Genomic DNA, 25,234 nt, shown 5'->3' with positions numbered 1-25,234 from the left:
TTACCTCTGCAACTGGGCTATCTCCTGGCTGATGTCGTCCAACTCCTTGATCCCAGTAAACTCCCCCGAACCCACTGAACTTGAGCTGTCCTGTAGAGAAAGACACAGGCAGACAGAGCGAGAAGGAGAGAAAGGGTGGAAGAAGAAAAAAACAACCAAGGTTGGCAACGTTAACTTCATTTGTTGAAGTGAAGTGGGATTTATGAAATGGTACCACCATGGTAGACCAGGCCAAAAGGAAGGAGAGGGAGGAAAAAAAGAGGATAGGAGAGAAACCAGTGCTCAATAAGAAGAGCAGCAGCCGGGTCAATCACCAACATGTGGGGGGGAGTGTCACCACCGATGACAAACTGCCAAAGAGAGGAAAGATTCAGGATTTGCAAAAAAAAAAAAATTGACTAATATTCAGCCCTCTGAGAACATTCAAAACGTTTTCATGAAGGTGGTATTCAACAAAGTTCAAGTATACTGTCCACTAGCATTTGTTTGTGACGCTAGTCCAAGAGTGTGGAGACACTTTTTTTTAAAACTAAAGAAAGCCCTTAGAACTGGGGTTCTCAAACGTATTGCTCAAGGTCCGCATCTGATTTTGTAATTAGGGTCAGAGGTCCGAAACAATTGGCACTAACGAAATACACAATAACTCTTAAGCCCCTGACACACTAACCCAACGGCTGAGCGTTGGCAGAAAAGTTAGTCGGACTGATCAGTCGGCTCCCCGAGGTCCAAAAAGTGCCTCAGAACACACTGAAGCGTCGCCGACTTGAGCGTGTAATACGTCTCCATAACAGCAGGCGGCGCTAATCTGTATTGTCGGCCAAAAAATTAAAACCGGCAGCTGATTGGAGGAACGTGTCACCGTGGGTCTGGTTTCTCCGGAAATTCAAATGGTCATGGCGGCTCGTTCAGAATACGATCTCATATTTTACTAAAATAGTTCACCGAAACATGTTTCTGAAAACATTTTAAGCGAGAAATAAGTCATGCAGTTGCTGAATCTGTCTTCATTTCAGATCAACAAAGGTCATTTTAAAAGATTTTCGTCAGATTTTGAGAGGTTCTAGTCACGCTCGATCCCGTTCGTCATTTCCGGGTTAGCACTCTACCAATCAGATTGGGTTGGAGGGCGGGCAGTCTGACATGGAGTCAGACTGCCCGCCCTCCAACGCAACATGTCAGGTCGGCCAAAATGAAGGCCGACAGCTCCTCGTACGGACGACGGCACCGAACACACCGAACAGACTCGAGTCACTGACCTCGCCAGACTGTCCGACGGCCGATTATCGGCTTTGTGTGTCACTGCCTTTAAGCAACATACATTCAAATTGAGTACTCGGCTTTCCTGGTCAACTTTTGTACCAGTATCAAACAGCACCTTTTTCCAGCAGCCTACTCTCTCTCTGTAATAAAAAAACAAATAATTGTTCCGTTGTTAAATAAGTCCAAACCTATTTATCCTATTTACATTATGTTATTTATGTAGAACATTTAACACACAACACAAAATAAAAACCCTTCCCTATCTACCTCTGTTCTCTCAAACCTGTCCCTACAAACCTCCTGCCTGTCAGTCTGTCCCCAGATTTTTCCTGCATAGAGGAATTGTTGCCCCCCCCCCAAGAGGTTTTAGCCAGCCCCAAAGGAAAATCACCAGCACCAAAATGATAAGCTTTGAGAATAAAAAAAATAGCAATTCTAATCCTCACTAAATGTGTTTAAGAGCAATTTACCAAATAATTGTTGAACAATCAGAACATAAACTTGAATAGGAGCGCTAATCTTAGTTTTATCTCCAGAGTCAGGCTGTATACCCGACTCTACCAGTGATTTATTTAAATATTAATATTTTTTGTTTAACCAGTTTTGTTAATTGGGGTTTTATTTACTCAAGCATAATATACATTTTTGTTTATCAAATTGTCAGAAATAAAAGGCAAATGATATCTGTCAAATAAGGTAAAACCGACTCATTGCCTGTACTGTACCTGTACTGTCTGTACAAAAATGATCATTCCCTCCAATATCGTGAATCATATCGCAATCGCAATATCAGTAAAAATAATCGCAATTAGATATTTTCCACATATCGTGCAGCCCCAGCTGCGCCCCGTTGACGTAACAGCGGTAGTGAAACTGTGTTTCGCACTATGATGGCTGACCTTTTCATTACAATCTGTGGTGTGTGCCCAGCCGTTGGGGGGGGTATATCCGTATGGAAAACGGATCAACTACGGCCCATGACACCACTGCTGCAGTGTTTTCCCTCGGTTTGTCGAAGACTTAAGTGCGCGTATTTGGCGGGGGGGGTTTAGGTGTCCTTCCTCAAGAAAATGTGACGTTTTTCAATTGAAAAACGTAACGTCCCCAATGATTTTGTGTCTCTTTGTTGGATATTGTTTGTAGTCGTGTTGTGTCTCTTTTTGGTCATATTTGTTTTCTTTGTTTTAGGTGTGTGTGGTCATTTGGTGTCTCTTTGTAGTCGGTTTGTGTCCCTCTGAGGTAGTTTTCAAACTCTTTTTCACATAATTTTGTTGCATTATCATCACCATATCTGTGTCTAAAACGCTGCTAGAGCAGATAAATAAATAACATTCAAAAAGCTTAAAGACTAAACTTGCTAACAGTCCAACTACAATCAGTAGATCTGAAAAAAGTCTTTCAGCTACATTCATTCGGCTTAGGTGCTGCCCAAAACTAATCGGGTGATCAATAGAAAATGACGATGATGAAGATATGGGCTGTGTTCAGATTGACGTACAGTTCGGTCCGGATGCAGACCTTGGTCCGGACTTTGAGCAGCCCAGCCTTAGAAGCTATTCTTTTATTATACAGGAGTACTGTTGCACTTATCTGAAGAACACAGGATGCTCTTGATTTGATTGATTGATTGATCTTTAGGCTAATTAATACCAGAGCCATAAAAAACTGCTATCATAACTAAAAGAATCTTGATTGCCAAGGAACAGCGATCTTGAATCTTTTCTTGATCAGCAGACAGTTGACAGGGTGAGACTATGTCACTGCACTGTAGGAATGAAGAGAAAGGTCTTGCAAATGCTTTCCAGTAATCAGCCAGAACGGCCAGCCACTGAAAGCATTTATAGGTCAATACACTGTAGGTCCATGTTACCTACCCACAACTTCAACATTATAGCCTGAGAGAGGAGGAAGAGCAGTGAAAGAGTTAATAAGAGAAACAGTGGGCAGTACATATCTTTGATATATTTGATTTACCTCTCCTAAAGTTCTTCATTTACATGTCTATGTGGGTTACATTTTCAAGTTGTCTTCCACCAAATAAGCTAGTTTTTTTCAGATTGGGAAACTGGTATAGCTCAAGAAACACGATGTCTAGCAGACAGATATGTACACCTTTATGCCCAAATATGCAAAGAGCAGGAGAAATATGAGAGGAGGAGAGAAGAGAAGGAGAAGTTTTGACTCACCCGTCTCATCTCGGACAGAGCAGCCATCTCTGATCCCACTGGGGTCATGTATCCTGACAAACTCTGCAGCCATAGAGAAATGTCTTAGTTTTCTGACAATGGTGATCAAAAAGAGCAACAGCTATAACTCATCCCATGTCAAAATAAAAAAAATTGAAAAAGTCATCATTAATAAGCAAGGGTGTATTTGCACTGGGTGTATTTGCAACTGCAGCGTAGAGGATTGGGATTTTTATTGCACTTCAGTTATATCTGCTGCCTTACGTACGACACCGGAGCAGCTTTGACCGTCGGGGGCACCGGAGCCTTCAAGGGTGTTGATAGGCTCAGGGATTAAAAGCAACAAAAAATATTCTCACTTAAAAAAAGCTTTTCAGTGGGCGCCCTGGTAGCTCATTTGGTTGAGCACGCCCACGTGTACTAAGGCTCGGTCCTTACTGACTGTGGTGGCTGTAGTGTAGATATCATGACCAAACAGGTAGCTGCATTTTATCATATCACTCCACATGATTAGACTGATAGGTTTGCCCAAGATGACATCCTCAAAGTCTTGTTCTGTCCACAACTCAAAGATATTCAGTTTACTTAGTTTTTAGTTTTAAGAAACTAGAAAATATTCACATTTAAGAAGCTGGAATCAGAGAATATTTACTGTTTTTCATAAAGAAATGACTCAAACCGATTAATCGATGATCAAAATAGTTGCTGATTAATCTAATTGAATTGAGTTGAAATTAATGTTTGCAGCTTTAGTATTTATAGAGCACTTTCATCCAAAGTGCTGTACAATTTATGCACGCATGCAGGCACGCATGCAGGCACGCACGCATGCACACATGCACGCACGCACGCACGCACACACGCCCGTTTTTATTTTGGCTCCCATGTTAACAGGTTAGAGCTTGCACACTGCCTGCGTGACACGCACGTCTCAGACACGTCTCAGCTAGAAATAGGACCGACGCCTATTTTCCACGCGACATGCAAGCGTGTTGGAAGCGTTTCCAGTCAAAATAGAACAGGAAAAGATGTTTATAAGTCATTTTGACACAAATACATTTAATAAATGACATTTTGATGTTAAAAAGGTCTCTAGGTTTTCACATGAATGCAGATATAAATGTAATTGAAAAAATAATATATAATTATCGATTTTCAAATATTGCACCTGTCAATACAGAACGAAATATTCTGTAGCCTATTTTGCCGTCAATACTGCCGAACGTTGTCTTTGCTGTAATCAAATCAGTATATATTTATGTTTAACATGAAGTATACACGCTATTATTTCATTTTATCAATGGGAAACATACATATGTAGAGACAAGGCTAGCAGCAGCAGCAGTGCTGCCGCGTCAGACACGTTTCTGGTGTGCAAAGACATAGAAAATGCAAAAGAAACGCCACGCTCACGCCACGCAGCCAGTGTGCAGGAAGCCTAACTGCTAATAGATAGACATACAGATATCTCCCTCAGCTCTAGTAAACATGAGGTTTTTGTGTGTGAGGGACCTACTGGTACCGGAGTGCTTCTCTCAGACGGGGGGATCATGTCGGCAGTCAGGGCCTGTGGAGGGTCCACGCCCTTGCTGACTTTCTGCTGGATGAGATACATGGCCAGGCCAAATTGCTCCCTGGTCAGCTTGCCTATCTGCCTCGTGTCTGCCAGAGCCCTGCAGGGAAGAGCAGACATTCAACACAAACACATTCAGTTCTGACCACACGGTTGAGCAGGACAGGACTACACTATAAGGGTTTGAATTTTTCATGAAAATGAGAATAATGATACAAAAATGATCATTCCCTCCAATTTCGTGAATTATATCGCAATATCCGTCAATACAATCGTAATCAGATATTTTCTTTATATTGTGCAGCCCTACTCTTCAGGATGGAGTTTCCACTCTCCTCAAGAAATCATTTGACATTCCACAACATTTGCAAAAAAATGTAACATACATACAGACGTATACATACAACAGTCAACTGTTGCTTATTCTATTTGCATGAATATCCTGGATGAAAGCAATCAAACAAATCGGGGCCACTCTATCCTAACTTGCGTGTTTATGTCACCTTTGGCACATTTTTGGTCTGACTTCCAACTGTATTTCACTGATTTGCTCCCAGTAACATCGCTAAAGACTGATAGTTCCTTAATAAAGAAAACACCATACCCAAGACTAGTGTTTCCCAGAGCTGTAGTAGAGAACAACATGGTTTCTCTAATGTGCACAAGCCAACATGAACAATACACAAGAACTGAGATGGAAGCAGTGAATCTAGCCATTTTGGTAAAAAATCATATGGCCTGGTCTAAACTGCCACTGGTTTGCAAACACATTTCCATTAAGCACTTGATGAGCTGATAGTTGTGTCAGCATGAGTGACATCTGTCATAAAATGACAGGGTGTTAAATTTGATCACTGACCTGTTTAAAAAAATTACATTTTGCGCAAGTGATTTTAAAAAACGGTAAATACTTGGGTTTTATTGTACAGCACTTTTCTAACACTGGTAGATCTAATGGTACCACTTTCTAATAAGACACCCTGTTTACTTCATATTTAATATTATACATATTTTATTTTGTTATTGTACTATATATGAAGGTTGTACAGATTTCTCTACTTGTATATACATGTACATTCTTTTCATTCCTCTAAGTATATATCATTTCAGTGGTTCTTGCATTTTGATCTTTTGTTATTTATTATTTCTAGTATATTTCTTGTATTTCCTATTTGTGTGTGAGTGAGTGAGTATGTGTGTATGTCCCTGTAACTTGCTGCTGTAATAGAGTAATGTCTCAGTTTGGGATTAATACTGACTGACTGACTGACAGACTGACTGTCTGTCTATTTATCTATCTATTCATCTATCTATCTATGTACATATTTTTGCTTTTAGTGGTACATAAATTCCCCTTCCCACTTAATAATGCTGTCCAGGGGCCTGAACGATACCAGCTGAATGACTGAAGATTGATTGCTGATTGACAGCACCTGTGAGAGTGCTAATGAGCCAGCAGGCTGTGTGTTGAGAGTGGGGTATAAAACAGGTTCGCGCCAGAATTAGTTGCTCTAGCAACACGCCAGCTAACTGCAAAGCTCATCATTTACAGTTGACAGCTTGCTTCAGGATGGGTGAGTTCTTCGCTGTGTTCTCGTATTTGCTGAGGGTTCTTACGGTATGCGTCTCGCCTGCTGATTTAAGTATCTTATGTCGTACTAGTGTTTGTCTTGTGGATGTTCTGATCTGATGTGCGCTTGTTCTTCTTTTTGGTTTAGCTGGAAAGAAAGTGTTGATCGTGTACGCCCACCAGAGCTCTGGCTCATTCAGCGCTGCAGCTAAAGATGCCGCAGTGGAAGTTTTGGCCGCTCAGGATTGCACAGTAGAAGTATCTGACCTGTATGCCATGAAGTTTAAAGCCACTGCTACTGCCGAGGACATCACCGGTGTGTGTGTGTCCCCTGTAATCTCCCTGTAATAAAACAAAGTTCTGCTTGATTGTGGTCTTGAGAATTTAAGCAAATGTATTGTCTCTGCAGGAGAAGTTAAGAACGCTGATCACTTCTGTTATGCGGAGGAGACTAAACTGGCATGGGAGGAAGGAAAACTGTGCTCTGACATCATGGAGGAACAACGTAAACTCACTCAGGCAGACCTCGTCATCTTTCAGGTAGGGTCTGAGTGATGCTAATGTGTTTGTGATAAGCCCTCTACATAATTTAACTTTAAAGCTGCAAAGATTAACCAATTTTTGTCAACTATCAAATTTAATTGCCAACTAATTTTGATCTCTGAATTTTTTTTTTTTTCCTCTAAAAGTCAAAATTGTGATTCCAGCTTCTTGACTGAAATTTGCTCCGCTCCTATGACAGTAAACTGACTATCTTTGAGTTGTGGACAAAAAATAGATTTGAGGCTGTCATCTTGGGCTTTGGAAAATGCTAATTTTTCATTTTCTTTTTTTTCTGTAATTTTTATAGACCAAACTATAATCAATTAAGATAATTGTTTTCCCTGGGTTGGTCAAAGACATAGGTGCACAGATTTGGCAGAGGGGTTGAGGGGTCTTTCCTTAAAATGTTATGTTTTTCAATAAAATTATGCAATTTCTGGACCATTATCACCATATCTGTCTAAAACTTTGGAAAAGGAACACTGAAAGCTTAAACTCCAAGTAGTAAGTGCAGCTTAATATTAAAGCTGCACTTACTACTTGGAGTTTCAACCTTCAAGGTTGAAAGCACTTTATTGGAAGTCGCTTTAGATAAAATGTAAGTCGTTTGTGTGTGGGTTTTTTTTTTTTTTTTTTTTTTTTCTCCCTTAACTTTTGTCACATTCATTTAGCTTAGATGCTGCCAAACTGCTCAGGTGCTGCAAGTATGACTTGGACTGGTAGGGAAAATCCTGTCTAAGATTAATCATTATTGCTGCCCTAACTTTCAACTCTACTTCTCAGTTCCCCATGTACTGGTTCACTGTTCCTGCTATCGTGAAGGGCTGGATCGACCGGGTGCTCACACTGGGCTACGCGCACTCCCCAGAGAATCGATACAGTCAGGGAATTTTCAAGGTAAGGGATAAAATCAAGATGTTTACATGGTATTGCTGGTCTTAAGCTTTTTCCCCTTCCTCTTTAAATTTGTTGGCTTTCTGCACAGGACAAGAAAGCCATGCTGTCCTTCACCACTGGGTCTCCTGAGTCCATGTTCAGTGCAAATGGCATTAATGGAGACATGAACGTCACACTGTGGCCACTACAGGTACTACATCAGGATTTGACTCCAAGCATTAAACTGTTCACCGACTGTTAGTTGGGATAAACTCAAGTAAATTTCTGAGATAATTGCCTAACATCCCTCACCTTCCACTGTTTTTTTTTTTTTTTTTTTTTTTTTTAATCCCTTCGGTAAGGGAAAAGACACTAGCAAGTTACACACTGAAAATGGCAATTTTGAAGAAACTTGGATTGTGCAATAAGGCAGGCCTGCTTCATTCTTTCAGGAAATGATTGAAGATTTACAAAAAATGTTACGGCATTTACACTGTAACTGGGACTTGCTGTGGACGATTACACAAGGCAATACACTGGTAAAAGCAAATTGCATTCAACCATGTATCAGATAATTTAAATGGCTCACTGTATGTTTCCCGAGACTATTTTGTGAGCTACCGTCACTGCGTCCAGAACTTGGAGCCACCCAAGACAAGTTTCTTTCATTAAAAGAAATGAAAATGACTTATTTCATTCTATCGTGGAATGTATGGTGTAGCCAGACTGGCACTGCGAGACTAACTGATACGGGACTTGTGTTTTTCTTGCAGAATGGCATCCTGCACTACTGTGGCTTCCAGGTTCTGGCTCCTCAGATCTTCTGGGCTCCGTCTTACGTTCCTCCTGAGGCACGCAGCACCATGCTGGAAGGCTGGCGTAAACGACTGCAAGGCCTCCTGGGAGAAAAACCACTTTCCTTCACTCCCTTGGATTGCTTTGATGGAGAGAGTTACCAACTGAAGCCTGAGGTCTGTGAGAAACATGCCACCAAGGAGTATGGACTAACGGTGGGGATCCACCTGGGAAAGGCACTCCCACCCAACAGCCAGATGAAAGCTGGAGTCTGAAGATGGCCGTGTCTTTAAATTGCATAATTGGAAAAATAAAGGCTGATGTACTGACTGGAGTATTTGGTGTCGTAAAATCAAGGGCTGGGTTTTGAACAACTGGGTGTGGTCAGCATTTGCACAAGATTTCAGTCCTGGTAGCAATTCACCACTGACTTGAGTCATTTAGCTTTAGTGGGGAACAGTAAATGTAAAATTTCTTTTTTTGGCCACTGGCAGGTGATGGATTTTTCCCACCAATGGCTAAATTCACCAGCGTTTGGTCAGGTGTTTCAGGCTGCGACTGGTTACTGTGGCAACCAGAACAAGGGTAAGTATCAGCCACATGTCGCTCTTGATGTCTCAGTATTTTTAAACTGAGCAAAGTTAAATGTTGAAGTTTCTTAACGGTTGTCTTCCTGTCAACCTTGAAAAAAAACTGACCTTTGAGTTTCTTTTGATTTCTCAATTTTTTTTCTACACTTTCAGTGCTATTTCTACATCCCATATTTTCTAATAAACAAATTGAAAACGGGTCAATTTGACCCAAAGTCAACACAAAGGTTAAGTGAACCCTACTTTCAGTTTCATACTCTGGTCTCAGCCCTTAAGAAATTCATCGGTAGGCTTATACTGGGGCAGCTGTGGCTCAGGAGGTAGAGCGAGTTTGATTTTTTCCCAGCTCCTCCTGTCTGCATGTCCTTCAGCTACACCTTGAACCCCAAGTTGCTCCCAATGGCAGGCCAGCGCCTTGCATGGCAGCTCTGCCACCATCGGTGGGTGAATGAGAGGCAAATTGTGAAGCGCTTTGTCCGATAAGGTAAAATCGCTATATAAATGCTGACCACCTATTTGAACACCGATCATGAAACTCAGACTCCCTGATTTTTATTTTTGTAAGCGCTGATGATACCAGCTCTTTAATAACTTTAGGATTGCCAGATTGTGAAAAAAACCCTAGACTGACAGAAGTGCACAATCTGGAACTGATTTATTACAAGCCATTAGTTACAACTTCTAAAGACAAAGTGGTACCTAGCCAAGAAATAAAACATAACTGTCAGGTATGAAACATGAGTGTGAGTCTGAGTCCCTACCATATATGGGCCAGGAGGTTCTGGGAAAGTCCAGACTGCATGAAGATGTCTTTTACTTCATGTCCGCTGACAAAACCGTCCAGGTCAGCGTCTGTCTTCAGGAAGATGTCGTCATAGCGACCACGGTCTGACACTGGGACCACCCAGTTCAGTGAATGCTAAGACAGATGGAGGAGATGCATATGTAGTAACTTATGTAGTCTCGATAAAACCATTTAATGTTATACGAAAAAGCAGATTAGTAGACTGTGTTAGCTTGTGTAACTAATAAAATGTGAATCACTAAACCATATGAAATGTTTTCCATTTGTTATTTTACCCACAATATTAACTTCCAGTTCTATCAAGTCCTTTGACACCTTCCAGCAATATTGTGTCTTACCTGTCCAGATGTGTGTGTGCGTGCGCATTAGTGCAGGGCTCTACAGTGAGTATTTAACTCTGCTTCGCCCTAAAAATAGATGTGTGAAATATAAAAATTTAAATTGTCCAAGCAAAGATTACAACCTACTGTAATCCTTTTCCCCCCACAGTTCATCAATGCGCCAATCGCAGTAATCTTCTGTTATATAATAATTATTAGATTTTTATTTAACATGGACACTACAATTACATTAGATGATCCAGATGCATGGCTTGAGTGTTTTAGCACGCATGCTAATTTTCAAAACCTGTCCACAGGAGGCTTATACATTTTTTTTTTAAATAACAAAAAAAAAACAGTACCAATAATAACAATGCTAACAATAGGGAACAAAAGGGAAAATATGTACAATAATATAAGAGCAAAAAAAAGAAGCAATATATTCAGAATTATTTACACACTTAAGCTGTAGAGCAAAGGCAACATGATCAGACAATAATCCAGTGCTAGGCTATTCATGTGAGCCCTGTTTGCACTATGATAATGCAGCCGGTGTAGAGTGAGAGGACGGTGAACAGCACTGAAAAAAGGTTTAGGTACGATAGGCTAAGAACCCATTCATTTTTATTTTGAGGGGAAAAAGAAAAGAGGAGAAAGTGGAATTCGTTGAGGGGGATTTCGCAAGGTTCAACTAACAAGGCTTTGCATTCACTGAGGCAGCTAACGTTAATGTTAGCATGGCGGATAGTAACGGCAGGGCGACTGAGAACTACGTTAGTAAGGCTACCGTGACCCTAAGCTGTCACTTCAACGTCCAATAGGGTCGAAATGTTTTAATAACTTTGTCAATATATGGGGTTTAAGGACACTAAAGGCACTCAGGAGGGTAAAGTAAACGACATGTACTGTTTTGGCCAGTGTGTCCCTCATGCCTGAATGCTGAGAGACATAGAGAAGTTTTGTGTGTGTATATATATATATATATATATATATATATACATACACAGTGCTGCTCATAAGTATTCATACCCATGCTAAAGTTGACTAAAAAAAGGAATAAAAAAAAAATCATCTTTTGGAAATTGATCTTAATGCCTTAATTAAAAAAATGAGGAAAAATCCGACCTTTTAAGGACACCAATTTTTTTTGTGAATGAATAATGTATTGTAAATAAGTAAATGTTCTTCCTTAAAATACAGGGGCCATAATTATACATACCCCTATGTTAAATTCCCATAGAGGCAGGCAGATTTTTATTTTTAAAGGCCAGTTATTTCATGGATCCAGGATACTATGCATCCTGATAAAGTTCCCTTGGCCTTTGGAATTAAAATAGCCCCACAGCATCACATACCCTTCACCATACCTAGAGATTGGCATGGTTTTATGTTGGTTAGCCTAATAGCTAACTGAGATAAGATCCATATCAATGCAAATCAAACAAAAAAATTAAAATCTGCCTGCCTCTATGGGAATTTAACATAGGGGTATGTATAATTATGGCCCCTGTATTTTAAGGAAGAACATTTATTTATTTACAATACATTATTAATTCACAAAAAAAATTGGTGTCCTTAAAAGGTCGGATTTTTCCTCATTTTTTTAATTAAGGCATTAAGATCAATTTCCAAAAGATGATTTATTTTTTATTCCTCTTTTTAGTCAACTTGACCATCGTTAATTTCGATTAAGTAATCTGAGAAAAAATTTAAAAAAAAATAACGCAGATTAATCCATTCCAAATTGACGTTTGACCGGGAGCCGTTCTAGCCACCATTTAACTGTAAAATGAAGGAGGGAGACGAGAATGTGCTGCCTGGATCATTAATTGGAACATTTACTTCTTGTTAAAATCTTCTTCCTGCCAACCCTGGCTACCGAAATCTGGTGCCACTGATATGTCTGCGCTTCTCTCTGATGCTCTGAAGACGATACAGGCAACACAAACAACGCTGCACGTGACGCTAGTTAACACAACACTCGACAGCAGCTAACGTTAGCCTACCGCTAGCTAGTAGCTGGATTAAAAACGGTTAAAATGCTGACAGCTAACGCTAAACGGTGTAAAGTTTGACTGTTTTACTGTAGAGGATTCAACACCGGGATGTAACAATCTGCAGCTGCCGTCCGTCGGAAAAACAACACAGACGGTGCGTTCAATGAAACTGGTAAACTACAGCCTCGTGGTGCATTTGAAGTTATTGTAAATGTCCTTTTCCCATCTGGTGGTTGTTTTTGTCGTTCAACAGCAATTTACTAGTGAAATAAGTTATTGTTATACATTATTATTAAATCATTTAATTTTGACCATATGGCCTTAGCAATAAACAAGCCGTTCTTTAATGTCACCGACTGTTGTTTGGTACCCTTTTTTTTCTTTTCTTTTTTTACTTTCTTAAAAAGTATCGGTTCAGTTCAGTTAATTATGTATGCGATTAATTTCGATAAATTAATCACAGACTATGTAATTAATTAGATACGCAGCCGTACGCAGCCAGCGTACGGTACCGTCTTTCATGAGTTCACCCGGAACTCCCAGACAGCAAGCATGTTTAGTTACGTCTGTTTCTCTCTGCCGTTGTCGTTTTTCACGAAGAACCGGGCTGGTTAAAGTAAACTGATGTTATAGAGGTCCGTTAAAACAAGCGCTATCGGAGCACACATTAGGTTGTGAGAGTATTTCTCTCTGCCGACTCACTTGCGGTTTGGGAGTTCCAGGTGAAGTTGTGAAAGCCGCAGAAGAAGGATGGGAAATAGTTTTAACTTGACTTTAAAATCAACATCCACCGAGCCAAAATGCTTATGTTATCAATAGTTAGCTCGTTCTGGTTTCCTAACTGCGTTGCGAGTTATAGGAGCTTAGCTGGGAGCTTCATGGAGACAGCTAAAGGTAATGTTAGCTGCCCTACAGCTGTCAGAGTTAGCTTTCACTTCATATATTACCTTCTAACAGCTGTATTCTCAGTAACGTGACAATCTGCAATAAACAGGTCGCTTATAAATCACTAAAATACTAGTGACAGTACATTTTGATTGACAGATTTTTAAAAGCCCGAACCTGTTTACAGCCCGACATTATTCAAATATGCGCACGCACACAGCTCTTTTCTTTCTGTCGTAGCCTACTTTAAAAGAATGTCGCATCTTTTGCATTTCACATAACCCACTGGCTCATTAATCTCATTATTCTCGGGTTCGGGCAAAGATCTTCAGCTCTAGTCTGTAGGTGTGTGTATAATATTATGTAGTGTATATAGTATGTATTACCTGTCCAGACTTGAGTGTGTGTTTGGGCGACAGGCTGCCGGTGCTGTTGAGTGAGTTCATGCTGCCGTGGGAGGGTGTGGAGCGTAGCGAGTCTTTTGGTGGTGGGGGGCTTGCGGGTATTCCAGGCACAGAGCCAGCCACTGAGCCCAGACTCTTCTTCCTCTTAGATGGAGGGATGAGTGCAGAGGGGAGGAGTGCAGGAACAGGCTCCTTCTCCAGGGCCCGGTACACCAGGTGCATGGCCTAGAGGAGAACATCCTGCTGTTAATGCATACTTACTGGAAGCATATATACAGTAGCTTTTAGAAAACTATTAGCCCTTAGTTCAGACACAAGTTCTAATATTGAGCAGTGTTTCTTCTGGGATTTTTCTCAGCAGCAGTGGGAAAGGGTTAGGGTTAACATAGTCTCGCATTGCCAGACCCTCCTCCACAGAGCTGCGGAGGAGGGTCTGACTAGTCCACACAACATTACGGGATGGCAGAAAAACGTGCTCTGGTTTATTAGCATTTCTTCAAACCAATTACAATCTATTTGGTTTTCTAAACGTTAGAGATGCACCGATAGACCAGCCGGTGACCGGAATTGGGCGGTTTTCACATGCCGGCGACCAGCAGGTCAGTCGGACATATGCCGATTTCATGCTGGTCAACGCTACAATTAACTGACAACATAAGTTATACGAGTTACAGTTCTCAAGGACGCACGCACACACGGACGCGACAGCACAGTCTCTTTTTCCTTTCTCTCAACTTTTCCGCCGTGTGTCGCGCGTACCCGCTCGCGGTGTGAAGCGCGTGTCCGCGCTATTCTCGCACATGTAGGGAACCTCGTGAATTAACCTGCAACATGTCAGCTGTTTGGAAATTCTTCAGCGTGTGTGCAGAAGATAACAAGTTTGCAATATGCAACACCTGCAAGGAAAGAGTAGGGCGTGGAGGGACGACACCAAAAAACCAAAATCAAATTTTTTTAGTTGGATATTGGATGTGAAAGGAAGGAAATGGTTCTAACATTGCACTTTAGATGTGTGTGAATTTCCCACACCAGGAGTAATTTATATAGTTCTATTTTATAGTTATCCATTGATCCATGTTCAAATATTTTTCTATGTTCTGTGCAAAATGTTCTATTAAAGAAAAGATGGAAAATAAATATTTCTGTGTGCTGTAAAGTGGTTAGAAAAAATGAAATCGGAATCGGCTAAAATCGGTATCGGCTGGCCTAACTCAGGAAATTGGAATCAGCCTAGAAAGTTGTAATCGGTGCATCTCTACTAAACGTTATTCTATCATTATGACAATATAGGCATGTGCAGAATAGGTATTTAGGAAAGGTCAGGGCAGGGGAAAAAAGCAAAAACAATAACGGAATAATTAACATATTTGAATGATGTTATAATATCAGTCTGGTGTCTATGGAGCAGTGGGCGCGGTTAGCTGATTGACAGGGTTAGACTGACAAGTCACATGAGGGGGGCGTGTTTGTGTGATGCTGATTTAAACCCGGCCAAACGACAGGTGTAAAGATTCAGATTAAAAGGCAATTCCGGCGCAAAATTAACCTAGGGGTTAATAACACGTGTACCGAGTCGAACGTTCTCTGGGATATGTTTTCATGCTAATCGAATGTGTCTCTAGCTTTAAACAAGCTACTGCAAACCGGTGGTTAGCTGCTAACACTAGCTTTCGGGGCAGATGGTAAATCGCTATTTCTATACCACTAACAAGGCTCAAAATAGCACCACACTTCAACGGTAGCATAATGATGGTCCCTACATGTAAACCGAAGCATTGAGAACTTTGTAAGTGTACAGACAGTTTATTAAAAAGATAGTTTATAAAGACAGTAGCGTTCATGTTTACATGAGGGCGCCATCTTGGGTCGAACACCGTGGAAGTGAGGTGCTATTTTGAGCCTTGTTAGTGGTATAAAATAGCGATTTACCATCTGCCCCGAAAGCTAGCAGTAGCAGCTAACCGCTGGTTTGCAGTAGCTTGTTTAAAGCTAGAGACGCATTCGATTAGCAAGAAACCAGATCCCAGAGAACGTTCGACTTGGTACACATGTTATTAACCCCTAGGTTCATTTTGCGCCAGAATTGTTCTTTAAGATTGTGTCCTGAGGGAGACAATCACAGAGGCAGCACGCTGCAGGCTGACGGTTGCAAACCACACGCACGAAGACAAAGACGCTGAAAAACTGTCCTTGTTTTCCCACACCACCACTTTTGTAAATACACCTTTTAAAACCTGAAGTTCGGGGCGGCCTCTAGCTCACCCAGTAAGAGTGTGCGCCCCATGTAGGCTGAGTCCTTTGCAGCGGCCCGGGTTCGAATCTAACCTGTGTCCCTATGCTGCGTGTCATCCCCTCTCTTTCTTTCCCCCTTTCCTGTCTATCTACTGTCACTATCAAATAAAGGGAAAAGCCCCAAAAAATAATCTTTAAAAAAAAAAAAAACCTGAAGTTCAACAACAAGGAGGAGCGGGGCTGGCCCGGCGAAGACGCTGGTGGAGGAAGAGGAGCTGTGAATGCGGAACAGCAGCCTCCCGACGGAGGAGAGACCGAGGCCAGCAGGCCCGACGCCAGAGGGCAAACTAAACAGCGGCCGGGTGAGTCAAATTAACACAGCACAGCCCCTCTTTGGTATAAAGCACACACTCATCCAGGCCAGTTTAGGTTTCACGCTTACTTTAAATGCAACACGCAGGGAAAAGGAGACGGGGATTAATGTTACAAACTAGGAGTGGGGGGAAAAATCGATACAGCATAGTATCGCGATATTTTACGTGGCAATACTGTATCGATACACAGACGCCAAGTATCGATCTTTTATTATATATGTGTTGTCAGTTTGTCTGCTTGACAATTCCATTTTGCAGCAATAAAATTGAAGTGAGATGAACAAACAGAGAAATTTATCTTTTTAGATAAAACAGATGTTGACAAAGTTTCCTTTTGGGGATATCATTTAAAATTGGGGAAAATTTGAAGTTGGAAAAAAGGTAATAAATTGCAATATATCGCAGAATATTGCAATATTGTTTAAAATCGCAATAATATCGTATCGTGACATAAGTATTGTGATGATATCGTATCACGAGGCCTCTGGTGATTCCCACCCCTATTACGAACTAAGTTAGCCTTTAGTAGCTGTGTGTATTTGTGGTACGAGCCTAGGTTAGCTTAGCCTTGTGACAATTACAACCTTTAACTGCTGTCGGCTCTGGCGGTTCTAGTGCGAAGTAATGTTGGGAGCACCTTGTTGAATTCATGCCACGAACAATTCAGGCTCTTTGGGGTGCAAAGCATCCTACCCAGTATTACAATGTCGTGATAAAGTGGCAACTGAGTGTACACTTATCCACAGTTGTCAGGCTATAGAGAATCAAAATTACATACAGTAACAACAAAGAAGATAACACTCACCACTGCAAACTCATCTCTGTCCAGATGGCCATCTTTATCTATGTCACTCAGGTCCCAAACCTAACAGCAAGACATAGACATGAGGCCATTCAGCATTATTAGAGGAGTGACTAAACTATTACAGATTTTATTTCATTACTATAAATCCACTTTGGAAAAAAAAACATTGTTCTTTGACAATTCATTGCTAAATATAACACTTCTACCAGCCACCATGACATTCATGCTACTTCATATTTGTAGGGAAACAGAACACATTTAAGTTCCGTCTTAATTAGTTTAATCTTCAATCATGGGACCAACAAGCGTAATTTAAGACCCACTGTAATATAAGAAACCACAATTTAAGTCAATACCTTCCCAAGGACATCCAGAGGTAGCTTGGAGTTGATTAGGACTGGTTTGACCTTCTCTCCTGACAGCAGGCCATTGACTGGAGCCAAACTCTCAAAGATCCCATCAAATTTACTCTTCTCCTCGGGCTACAAAAGACAAAAACACACCAGTGATCTAAAAAATGAACTTGTCAGTGCTCTCTGCTGGACTAATACCAATATATCTGTGAGAAACTAAAATGATGTATTAGTAAGGCTCTATGCGATGTCTCTGTTTACCAATATGTTGTCATCAAGCTCTAAAAAAGGGGGAGTACATACGTTCATATTTTAATCAATGATGGATATTAATGGCTAATGTCTTCTGGGACTATCTAGGCAATACTCAGTAATGGTTAAAATGGTCTTTAGGACTATAACAAATGAGTAGGGGAAATGAATAGCGGAAATTAAATGTCATTCTCTTTTATCTTTCTGTGTGTGCGTGTGCGTGTGTGTTTCAACACACCCTGACAGCCCAGTGTAATTCGCCGGATGCAGAAACTGTGCTGCTTAGAGACGGACTGCTGGTGTCCTTCTGAAATCAGACAAAAATGGCTCTCAAAAGAACTGTCACATGATCCATCCGCTGGATTAAACACACATCTTCTCTCATATTGAGCTTTCGATACAAGGTTTTATAACATGATAACATAACATGAAAATGACAGGAAGGGTTTATTTAGATAATGAATAATGAGAGAAATGAATGGCTGCAGGTTTTATTTTAATTCCAAACAAATGTCAATGTTCTGAAAAAAACTGTTTTTCTACAAAGAATACGTGGATTGGAGCTTTAATGATGAAGTCACACTCACAAACTTGGGCGGAGGGACTGTGAGGTTGAGGCTGGACAGACTGACTTCCTGACCGCTCTGAGCACAGGCCACCAGCCGCAGAGCTACGTAAAACCCCTGGGAGAGAAAACACACTGTATTACCCATCGTGTCTTTCTCTAGCTGAGATAACTAACATTGATGTAGCAACTCAAAGACATAGAACTCGTGTCATAAATGATTGCTTTTATTGATAAAAAAGAAAATTTAGAACAATATTTGTATTAGGGATGTTTATAATTAACGATTTCAGGAAGACTGGCGGGTTAAAAAGGCCATCCTACACGCCAGTATGCCAGGCAGACACACTGCTGCCTCGCAGGTGGATGCGCAGGAGACAGGCTCGGACATATGCTCTACGTAGAGCTGCGGACTTTTCTCGGGGACACGCAAGCGGTTCCAGGAAAGTGGCTGCATGTGTCCAAGACAATGCTTGCAACATCGTGGCTGCGCGACCGGTACAAATCCGCGGCTGTCCGCGGAACGCAGAAAGTAGCCTATGTCCGAGCCTTACGGATGGGTGAACGGTAGTCTCGCATAGCCAGACCTTCCTCCACAGCGCTGCGGAGGAAGGTCTGGCTAGTCCACACAGCATTCCGGGATGGGAGAAAAACGTGCTCTGGTTTATTGGCAATCCCAAACTGGCAGTTTGATTTTCTCTGTACTGAATTGTTTACCTAAAGTAAACTTCTTTGACTTTTATGCACATCATGTCTTTTTTTAAATATTAGTTTTTCTAAAATTATACTTTAAAAAAATCCCAATATATTGCCTTACGCACAGTATCGAAATATATTGCAATATATTGAATCGTGACCCAGGTATCGTGATACGTATCGTATCGGCAGATTCTTGCCAATACACAGGTCTACTGCATTCACTGCGATTTTCACTTTTCTCTGTGAAGTACATTCAGCACATCATCAAAGACAGAGCAGTGGATGAGAAGTCGTCTGTCCCCTACCTGTTTGTCCAGATAGCCTTTGCCATCGGGATCGGCCAAATCCCAGACCTGAAACAGACATAAAGACATAAACACACAGCATTAAAGACACAATGAGATCGGATCTCATGTCCCTTTGTTAATTGTTCATGTATCTCTTTTACACACTATTCTTTTGTCAAATGTTAGTTTTTGAGTTCTCTTGCACGTGGCTGTTGATTCGATAGCAATTGCTGAACGCCCTCGCCCACGTTTGTATTTTAGGTGCATTATTTACATGCTGAAGTAGTTACACTGCATTAAGATAATGTAATTAATAGTGGGTTTACTGTTATTTGCTACAGAATGCTTAGGCTATATGTCAAGATCAAAGTTGGCCTATATAGTAACTCAAAAAATACTGTTCAATCACAACAGAAAATATGCCTCATTGTGTGTTGTGAGGTGAATAAATATATTAGTTTGTGCTGCAGCGAAGTGTCAGTTCCGTTTCAATGGGGTGCAGACCTGCCCCCAGTGCTAAAAAAAAATCCTAAAGGAAACACTGAAAGCAATAAAAAATTGATCTTAAAATTTGGTTTTTTTTGCAAGGGGCCGGATCTGGCTCGCGAGCCTTGAGTTTGACACAAGTGGTTTAAGGACATACAAAAAAGGACAAAGCGTTTTCCCCCTGTCCCAGAATAGATAGGTGGTGTAGCCAGACCGTACTCAATCACTGACACAGCGCTGTGGAGATAACTGGCAACTCTGCACAACACGGTGCATTTAAACTAATGAAGCTCAGCGGAAATTCTTCCAGGAAGACTTCTAAACTTCATCCACCTCTCTCTCTTCCTAAAACTGTTCAGCTGTTTTGAGGCGTTCACTTTTCAGTTAAACCAACCAGAATTGGCCATGAATTTCACGAGCCAATCACTGCATGGCATCCATGCTTTAACTGTGTTCTACTCTCTGCTGCTGTCAGTTGTCATTTCAGGCAAAGCGTGCAACCCTCCTCCTCCCCTTCGACCTCCAGTCATTGTCACCCACGGCACCCTGGGTCCTCCTCCGGCAGACCGCTCCCTTCTTGGGGCTCCGTCACCACCATCACCAGTGTCTAGACTCCATCGGGGGGATGTGCCTTGGCTTCTCTACCCCTTTAAAATTATTTTATTACGATGGAGTCTAATCTCCAAAGACATTTCATATTATGCATATGTACAAATACACCTTTGCATATTGGCAACAAAGTCTCTCCTGATTGAAATAACGGAAACACAATGTGCATGTGGCATGGTTTGACTCTGCGTGGCCAAAAGTGCCAATGGAAAAATACCATGTGTGTAAAGTGCCTTCAATGTCTTGACAAAAGCTGGACACGCTTGCTGTGGCTACAGTCCATTGGTAACAATGTCACTCTAATTGCATTAACAATAATCTGTTCATCTTCTCCCCAGAGTAATCACAACGACAGCAGTTAGTGCTTATAGCTGTAAAACACCAAGGCATGTGATTGATAGGCAAGTTAGGAAATCTGTCCAAAGATGCAGTGTAGGTCTGTCCACAGTGAAGATGTACAGCTGAAACCTTGGTTTACAGGCATGTAACCCGATTACCCAGACAGATACCATTGAACACCAACAAACACACGATTAAAATCTGACTAATCATAATTCACTTGGAGTCATGTATGGGGGCAGTTTTTAACAATGTTGACAGCAGGCACAGAGTGACATAACCACTAGGGGTGGGAAGAAAAAAAAATCTAAAATCGTATGCATCGTGATTTTTTTGGCGACGATCTTTAATATTGATTCTTTTCCCTAGAATCAACATTATTTATTTGTTCTTTTACCAACGAGTCACCTAAATATTTTCTGTTTATACGGTACCGCTGATGGTGACTACATCATCTGTTTCCAGCAAAACAGAGATACAGGAGATACAGAAGAAAAAGGCAGAAAATCCATGTTATGTTCTTCTTTACAAATGAAATAAATGTCAGACTTATCGAACTATCGAATCGCAATCCTTCTAGAATCGCAATAAATGAAAATCGCAATACAAATCAAATCGGCACCCATGTATCGTGAAAGAATGAAATCGGGACAAAAGCATGTCGTCCCAGCCCTAATAACCGCAGACGGTCCGACCACAATGTCACAGATACAGCTTTCTTTACTTTCAATCCTGGCCATCGAACATGAACTTGTTAGAGGTCTTGATTATGAGGATACTGTGCAGCAGTTTGCATATTTAAAGTCAAGAAAGAAGGCCAGTATGTAAGGTCCATCAACTAAATTAAAATCGAGCCATAACATGATTGGGCCTTAGTGGAAAAAGTTGGCCTGTATTTATTAAACATGCCTAAACAGGGATGCACAGTAGGATTTTTTTTGTTTTACTACAACCAATAATTACCTGCACGTAATAACTGGTAGTATATTGGTTGCGGTAAATCAATATACATTAAGTTATACATAAACAGTTTTTTCAACAAAGCCATATGAACATTGGTGGATCTGTTTCATTTCTCTTGAATGCACTTAATGAGATATTTATTATTAAAATGCACTTGATGATGGTGACTATAATGCAATCTTTTTTTTTTTTTTTCGGGAGGGGCACGTGAATGTTGTTGCCCAGGGGCACCGTGAAGTGCTAATCTGGCCCTGCGAAGACCAGAGGTTGACCTTCCGTCCACTGACAATCCACAACTGCAGTAAGACCAATTGAGATCCACAAACTGCAACCAACCGCTGTATGAAACAAACCTACCATACCTCTCCAGCTCTATGTGAAGTAACATTGACACCATCAGCCAGTACACAGAAAACAGTGTGACTTTTGCCACAACCTACCTTTCCCAATGTAATGTCAGGGAGTCCAGACTTTTTTAAGAACAAGGCAGCTTCTGTTGGTCCCACTTTCCCTGTATTCCCAGGGTCCACCTTTGAGCAAACACACACAGTCTGAGTGTATTGTATTATTATATTATATTTGCATCTATTATATTCATGCACTTCATAATAGACTCTCACTCAAACATGTGAACTGCCCTGTTTTTATAAATATAAATTAGTGTTGCAGTTTAGAAGTATTATACTTTGGGCTCATCATCTTACCTGTCTGTAAAAGTTCTCATATACAGGGTTCCCACTTGACAACTGTGGCAGAGAGAGAATGTTATTGCACTATAAATCAACCCACACAAGTAAGCATGTTAGCAGTGTAGTCTGATTTTACATCAAAACTTAAAATGATCTGCCCAATTCAACTAAATAGACCCTGTGCGTGCTGCGCTGACTCAATGTCTAGCTAGCTAGCTAAGCCTAGAGACTAGTGCTCATTTAACGCTAGAGGGGCGCCCAAGCTCTGCTGCTCCCAATCAATAACAAAGATATCACAAACCAACTGCATTGCCATATTATATGACTGTTGCGCAAGCACAGCAGGCGAGACCATCGCGACCGTGGGTGCTCTGCTCATCAGCCTTAACATCTACTTTGTCACCAGTGAACATGACGACTAGAGAGCCAACTCACATCAGCATCATTAACCAGAGCTTAGCCCAGGTTAGCTGGGGTTAGCCAGCCTGCCTTCTAGCCTCACGAGCATGTTTATCTCCATCCTCACACTACTTGGCATCAGGGTTAGGCTAGCTAAGGTTTGCTAGCTAAAGGACTGAACGTTATCAGAGTTTCTGCTGCTTTGTTAAATATACGTGCGCATGCCGGTCTGCCCCTAACTTTGTATACAGTGTACACGGTGCTTATTATCTTTAAATGTATAATTGGTACGTTTATTGTAAGGTATGTCGTAGGTAAATAGCTAGATACACGGCTAGCTAGCATCAGCTGAGGCTAACCAGCCCGCTACATAACGGTAATGCAATAGGCCTTAATCGACCAGCTGACTGCTTCATTTCTAGCTGTATTTCAAAGCGAGCTCGTGTTTTTGTCAGAGTCAAATTAAAACACAACGTCATTAAATAAGACATATTGTTTCATGCTATTAATTATCTTAGCCTTTAGATGTGTGGAGTCTTAAATTGCTGCACCTTTACCTGGGTTAGAGATGTGAGAGCTGCCATCTTCCCTGTTGCTGCGGGAACGCACCCACCCTCCCTCTCCAAGGCAACACTCCCCTGGCGGACAAACCATAGACTTACAGGCTATGGGACAACCCTATGTCACAGAAAGCTGTTGAACTCCATTAAAGAATATACTAATTTTATGTTGCCTACATGCAAAATCATGAATTCATGAATCCTAAAAGAAAAATTTTAACTTCTGAGCTCTCGTTAGGTGAAGCTTTTTAATTCGGCACAAATATTTCACAACCAAACACTCCCGGCTTAAATTAGTTTACATTTCATTCATGTCATGCCGGAACCACATTGAGGTTAAATGTCAGTATGTAGAATTAGAAATCCTGATGTTTGGCGCTGGTATGTTGGAGCTTGTTTGAAGGAATAATGTGATATGTAATATGATAATAATAGATATGACGCTATTATTTCACTGCTCGTCTACATCACACGTTAAAATCAACCTGATAAGTGTACCTGCAGGGAAATATGTAACCTAAGGCTTGCACTCATGCTTTCACTAAGATCATTCATGATAAAAAAAAAACATCACCTTGTCTCACCCACTTTGTAAAAGCCATTTATTTTACACAATGCTTTAACAAAAGTTTTTTTCACAACTATTCAGCATAACCTCTACCAGTGTTCTTTCTATAAACCCCAAAACAAAAGCAGACAAAATGGATAAAACAGATAAACTGAGATAAGAGCAACACCACACATCATTCCAACCCACTGCCATGCTATAAATAACTCTGTAACAATCCCATGCATCCAACAACCCCTCACAACTAAATAGCATTTGTCCCAGTAAAGTGCCTTTTCCCCCCCAGAGTTTGTATACCCAATATACAATATAATACAATACTTCCAGTCATTTTCAGTTAAAACACAATATAGAGAAGTAAAAGGAGAGACAGCAAACTACATGCTGAAAGCTGAAAAAAAAAATATTGTTTTGGCTTCTAGCACTTATTCCCTTTTGTCCACTTTTGAAACAATAACTGATTATCAATAATTAAAACACTTTATTGTAAACTATATAACCCCATTTGTAAAATCAAACATATTCAAGTCTTTAATAACCATAAGGCATGAAGGAGCAGTGGCTCAAAGTCTTACAGCTTTAAGATGCATAGATGTGATATGAGACAAATGGAACAGAAACAGATGGTCTGAAAGTAGGAAGGCAACTATGCTTGATTATTCCAGCTAATTAAAGTATTTAAAACGCAACTTTTCTTTTCTAAAGTCGAATATTTAGCTCACAAGGCATGCTATGTGGCACTTCATAATCATCCTTCAAATTCCCTCATCTGCAAAATAACCAAACCCTCCACAGTGAAAGACCACAATGACAACTAAAGCGGAGTGCTGCATTTGGGTGGGCCCCTCTTCTCCCACAAAATATAATACCACGGTACACATAATCTCGACAACATGTCATCATAAAATACTGTGACTGCACAACTAATTCGTTTTATGTTCAGAATAGAGTGCAACGTGTTGGGACAGATTTTTGAATGTCTTAGTTTTTGGAAGCCCATTTCTGCCATTTCTTCTCTTTTTTAAGATCAAGAAAAAAAAGTTAGGAGTAATAAAAAAATAAATATCACCTCATGGTGAGTCAAAATAATAAAATAAGACTTTCATAAGTTAAATGTTTTATTTTGACCTACTCAAAGTAAGTCAAAACAAGATACAAGGTGAAATACTGACCTAAATCAAAATTGTAGATACCAAGTCAACATTTATTATTTTTTTTTTTTTATTAAAAAGGTGCTCTAAGCGATGTCA

General features: G+C 40.7%; 2 protein-coding genes across 12 annotated transcripts in view; one reads left to right on the top strand and one right to left on the bottom strand.

The window, feature by feature from the left end:
• The window catches only part of eps15l1a (epidermal growth factor receptor pathway substrate 15-like 1a), a 66,685-nt gene extending 43,194 nt beyond the window's left edge, over window positions 1-23,491 (bottom strand). For 4 of the 11 annotated variants that reach the window (XM_036007627.1, XM_036007629.1, XM_036007632.1 and 1 more), the window contains exons 1-14: window positions 23,408-23,479; window positions 22,473-22,514; window positions 22,209-22,298; window positions 19,390-19,437; window positions 18,408-18,503; window positions 18,059-18,127; window positions 17,572-17,697; window positions 17,216-17,275; window positions 13,787-14,029; window positions 10,155-10,312; window positions 4,963-5,119; window positions 3,447-3,509; window positions 3,135-3,155; window positions 5-90 (exon numbers count right to left, since the gene is read on the bottom strand). In XM_036007627.1, the coding sequence (XP_035863520.1) occupies window positions 5-90; window positions 3,135-3,155; window positions 3,447-3,509; window positions 4,963-5,119; window positions 10,155-10,312; window positions 13,787-14,029; window positions 17,216-17,275; window positions 17,572-17,697; window positions 18,059-18,127; window positions 18,408-18,503; window positions 19,390-19,437; window positions 22,209-22,298; window positions 22,473-22,514; window positions 23,408-23,440 (1,292 nt within the window). In that variant the 5' untranslated portion in view covers window positions 23,441-23,479. Of the gene's footprint in view, window positions 1-4; window positions 91-3,134; window positions 3,156-3,446; window positions 3,510-4,962; window positions 5,120-10,154; window positions 10,313-13,786; window positions 14,030-17,215; window positions 17,276-17,571; window positions 17,698-18,058; window positions 18,128-18,407; window positions 18,504-19,389; window positions 19,438-22,208; window positions 22,299-22,472; window positions 22,515-23,407 lie in introns of all 11 variants that reach the window. The other 7 variants (XM_036007631.1, XM_036007634.1, XM_036007635.1 and 4 more) reach the window with 3 other exon arrangements.
• Window positions 6,483-9,132, top strand: LOC116058759 (ribosyldihydronicotinamide dehydrogenase [quinone]-like). The gene is made up of 6 exons (XM_031311609.2): window positions 6,483-6,593; window positions 6,738-6,905; window positions 6,999-7,129; window positions 7,916-8,029; window positions 8,118-8,219; window positions 8,782-9,132. The coding sequence occupies exons 1-6, from the start codon at window positions 6,590-6,592 to the stop codon at window positions 9,076-9,078; spliced, it is 816 nt and encodes a 271-aa protein (XP_031167469.1). The 5' UTR covers window positions 6,483-6,589; the 3' UTR covers window positions 9,079-9,132.
• Window positions 23,492-25,234: the final 1,743 nt, after the last annotated feature.

This window comes from Sander lucioperca, chromosome 11 (assembly GCF_008315115.2).
Source record: "Sander lucioperca isolate FBNREF2018 chromosome 11, SLUC_FBN_1.2, whole genome shotgun sequence".
Lineage (NCBI taxonomy): Eukaryota > Metazoa > Chordata > Actinopteri > Perciformes > Percidae > Sander > Sander lucioperca.
Note: the sequence above shows the minus strand (reverse complement) of the source record. Positions and strands in the feature narration are given on the sequence as shown.

Excerpts from the sequence above, each read along its gene's own strand:
- LOC116058759 (XM_031311609.2), top strand. Across the intron at positions 7,130-7,915 it reads CAGACCTCGTCATCTTTCAG|TTCCCCATGTACTGGTTCAC; the intron begins GTAGGGTCTGAG and ends TCTACTTCTCAG. Across the intron at positions 8,030-8,117 it reads ACAGTCAGGGAATTTTCAAG|GACAAGAAAGCCATGCTGTC; the intron begins GTAAGGGATAAA and ends CTTTCTGCACAG.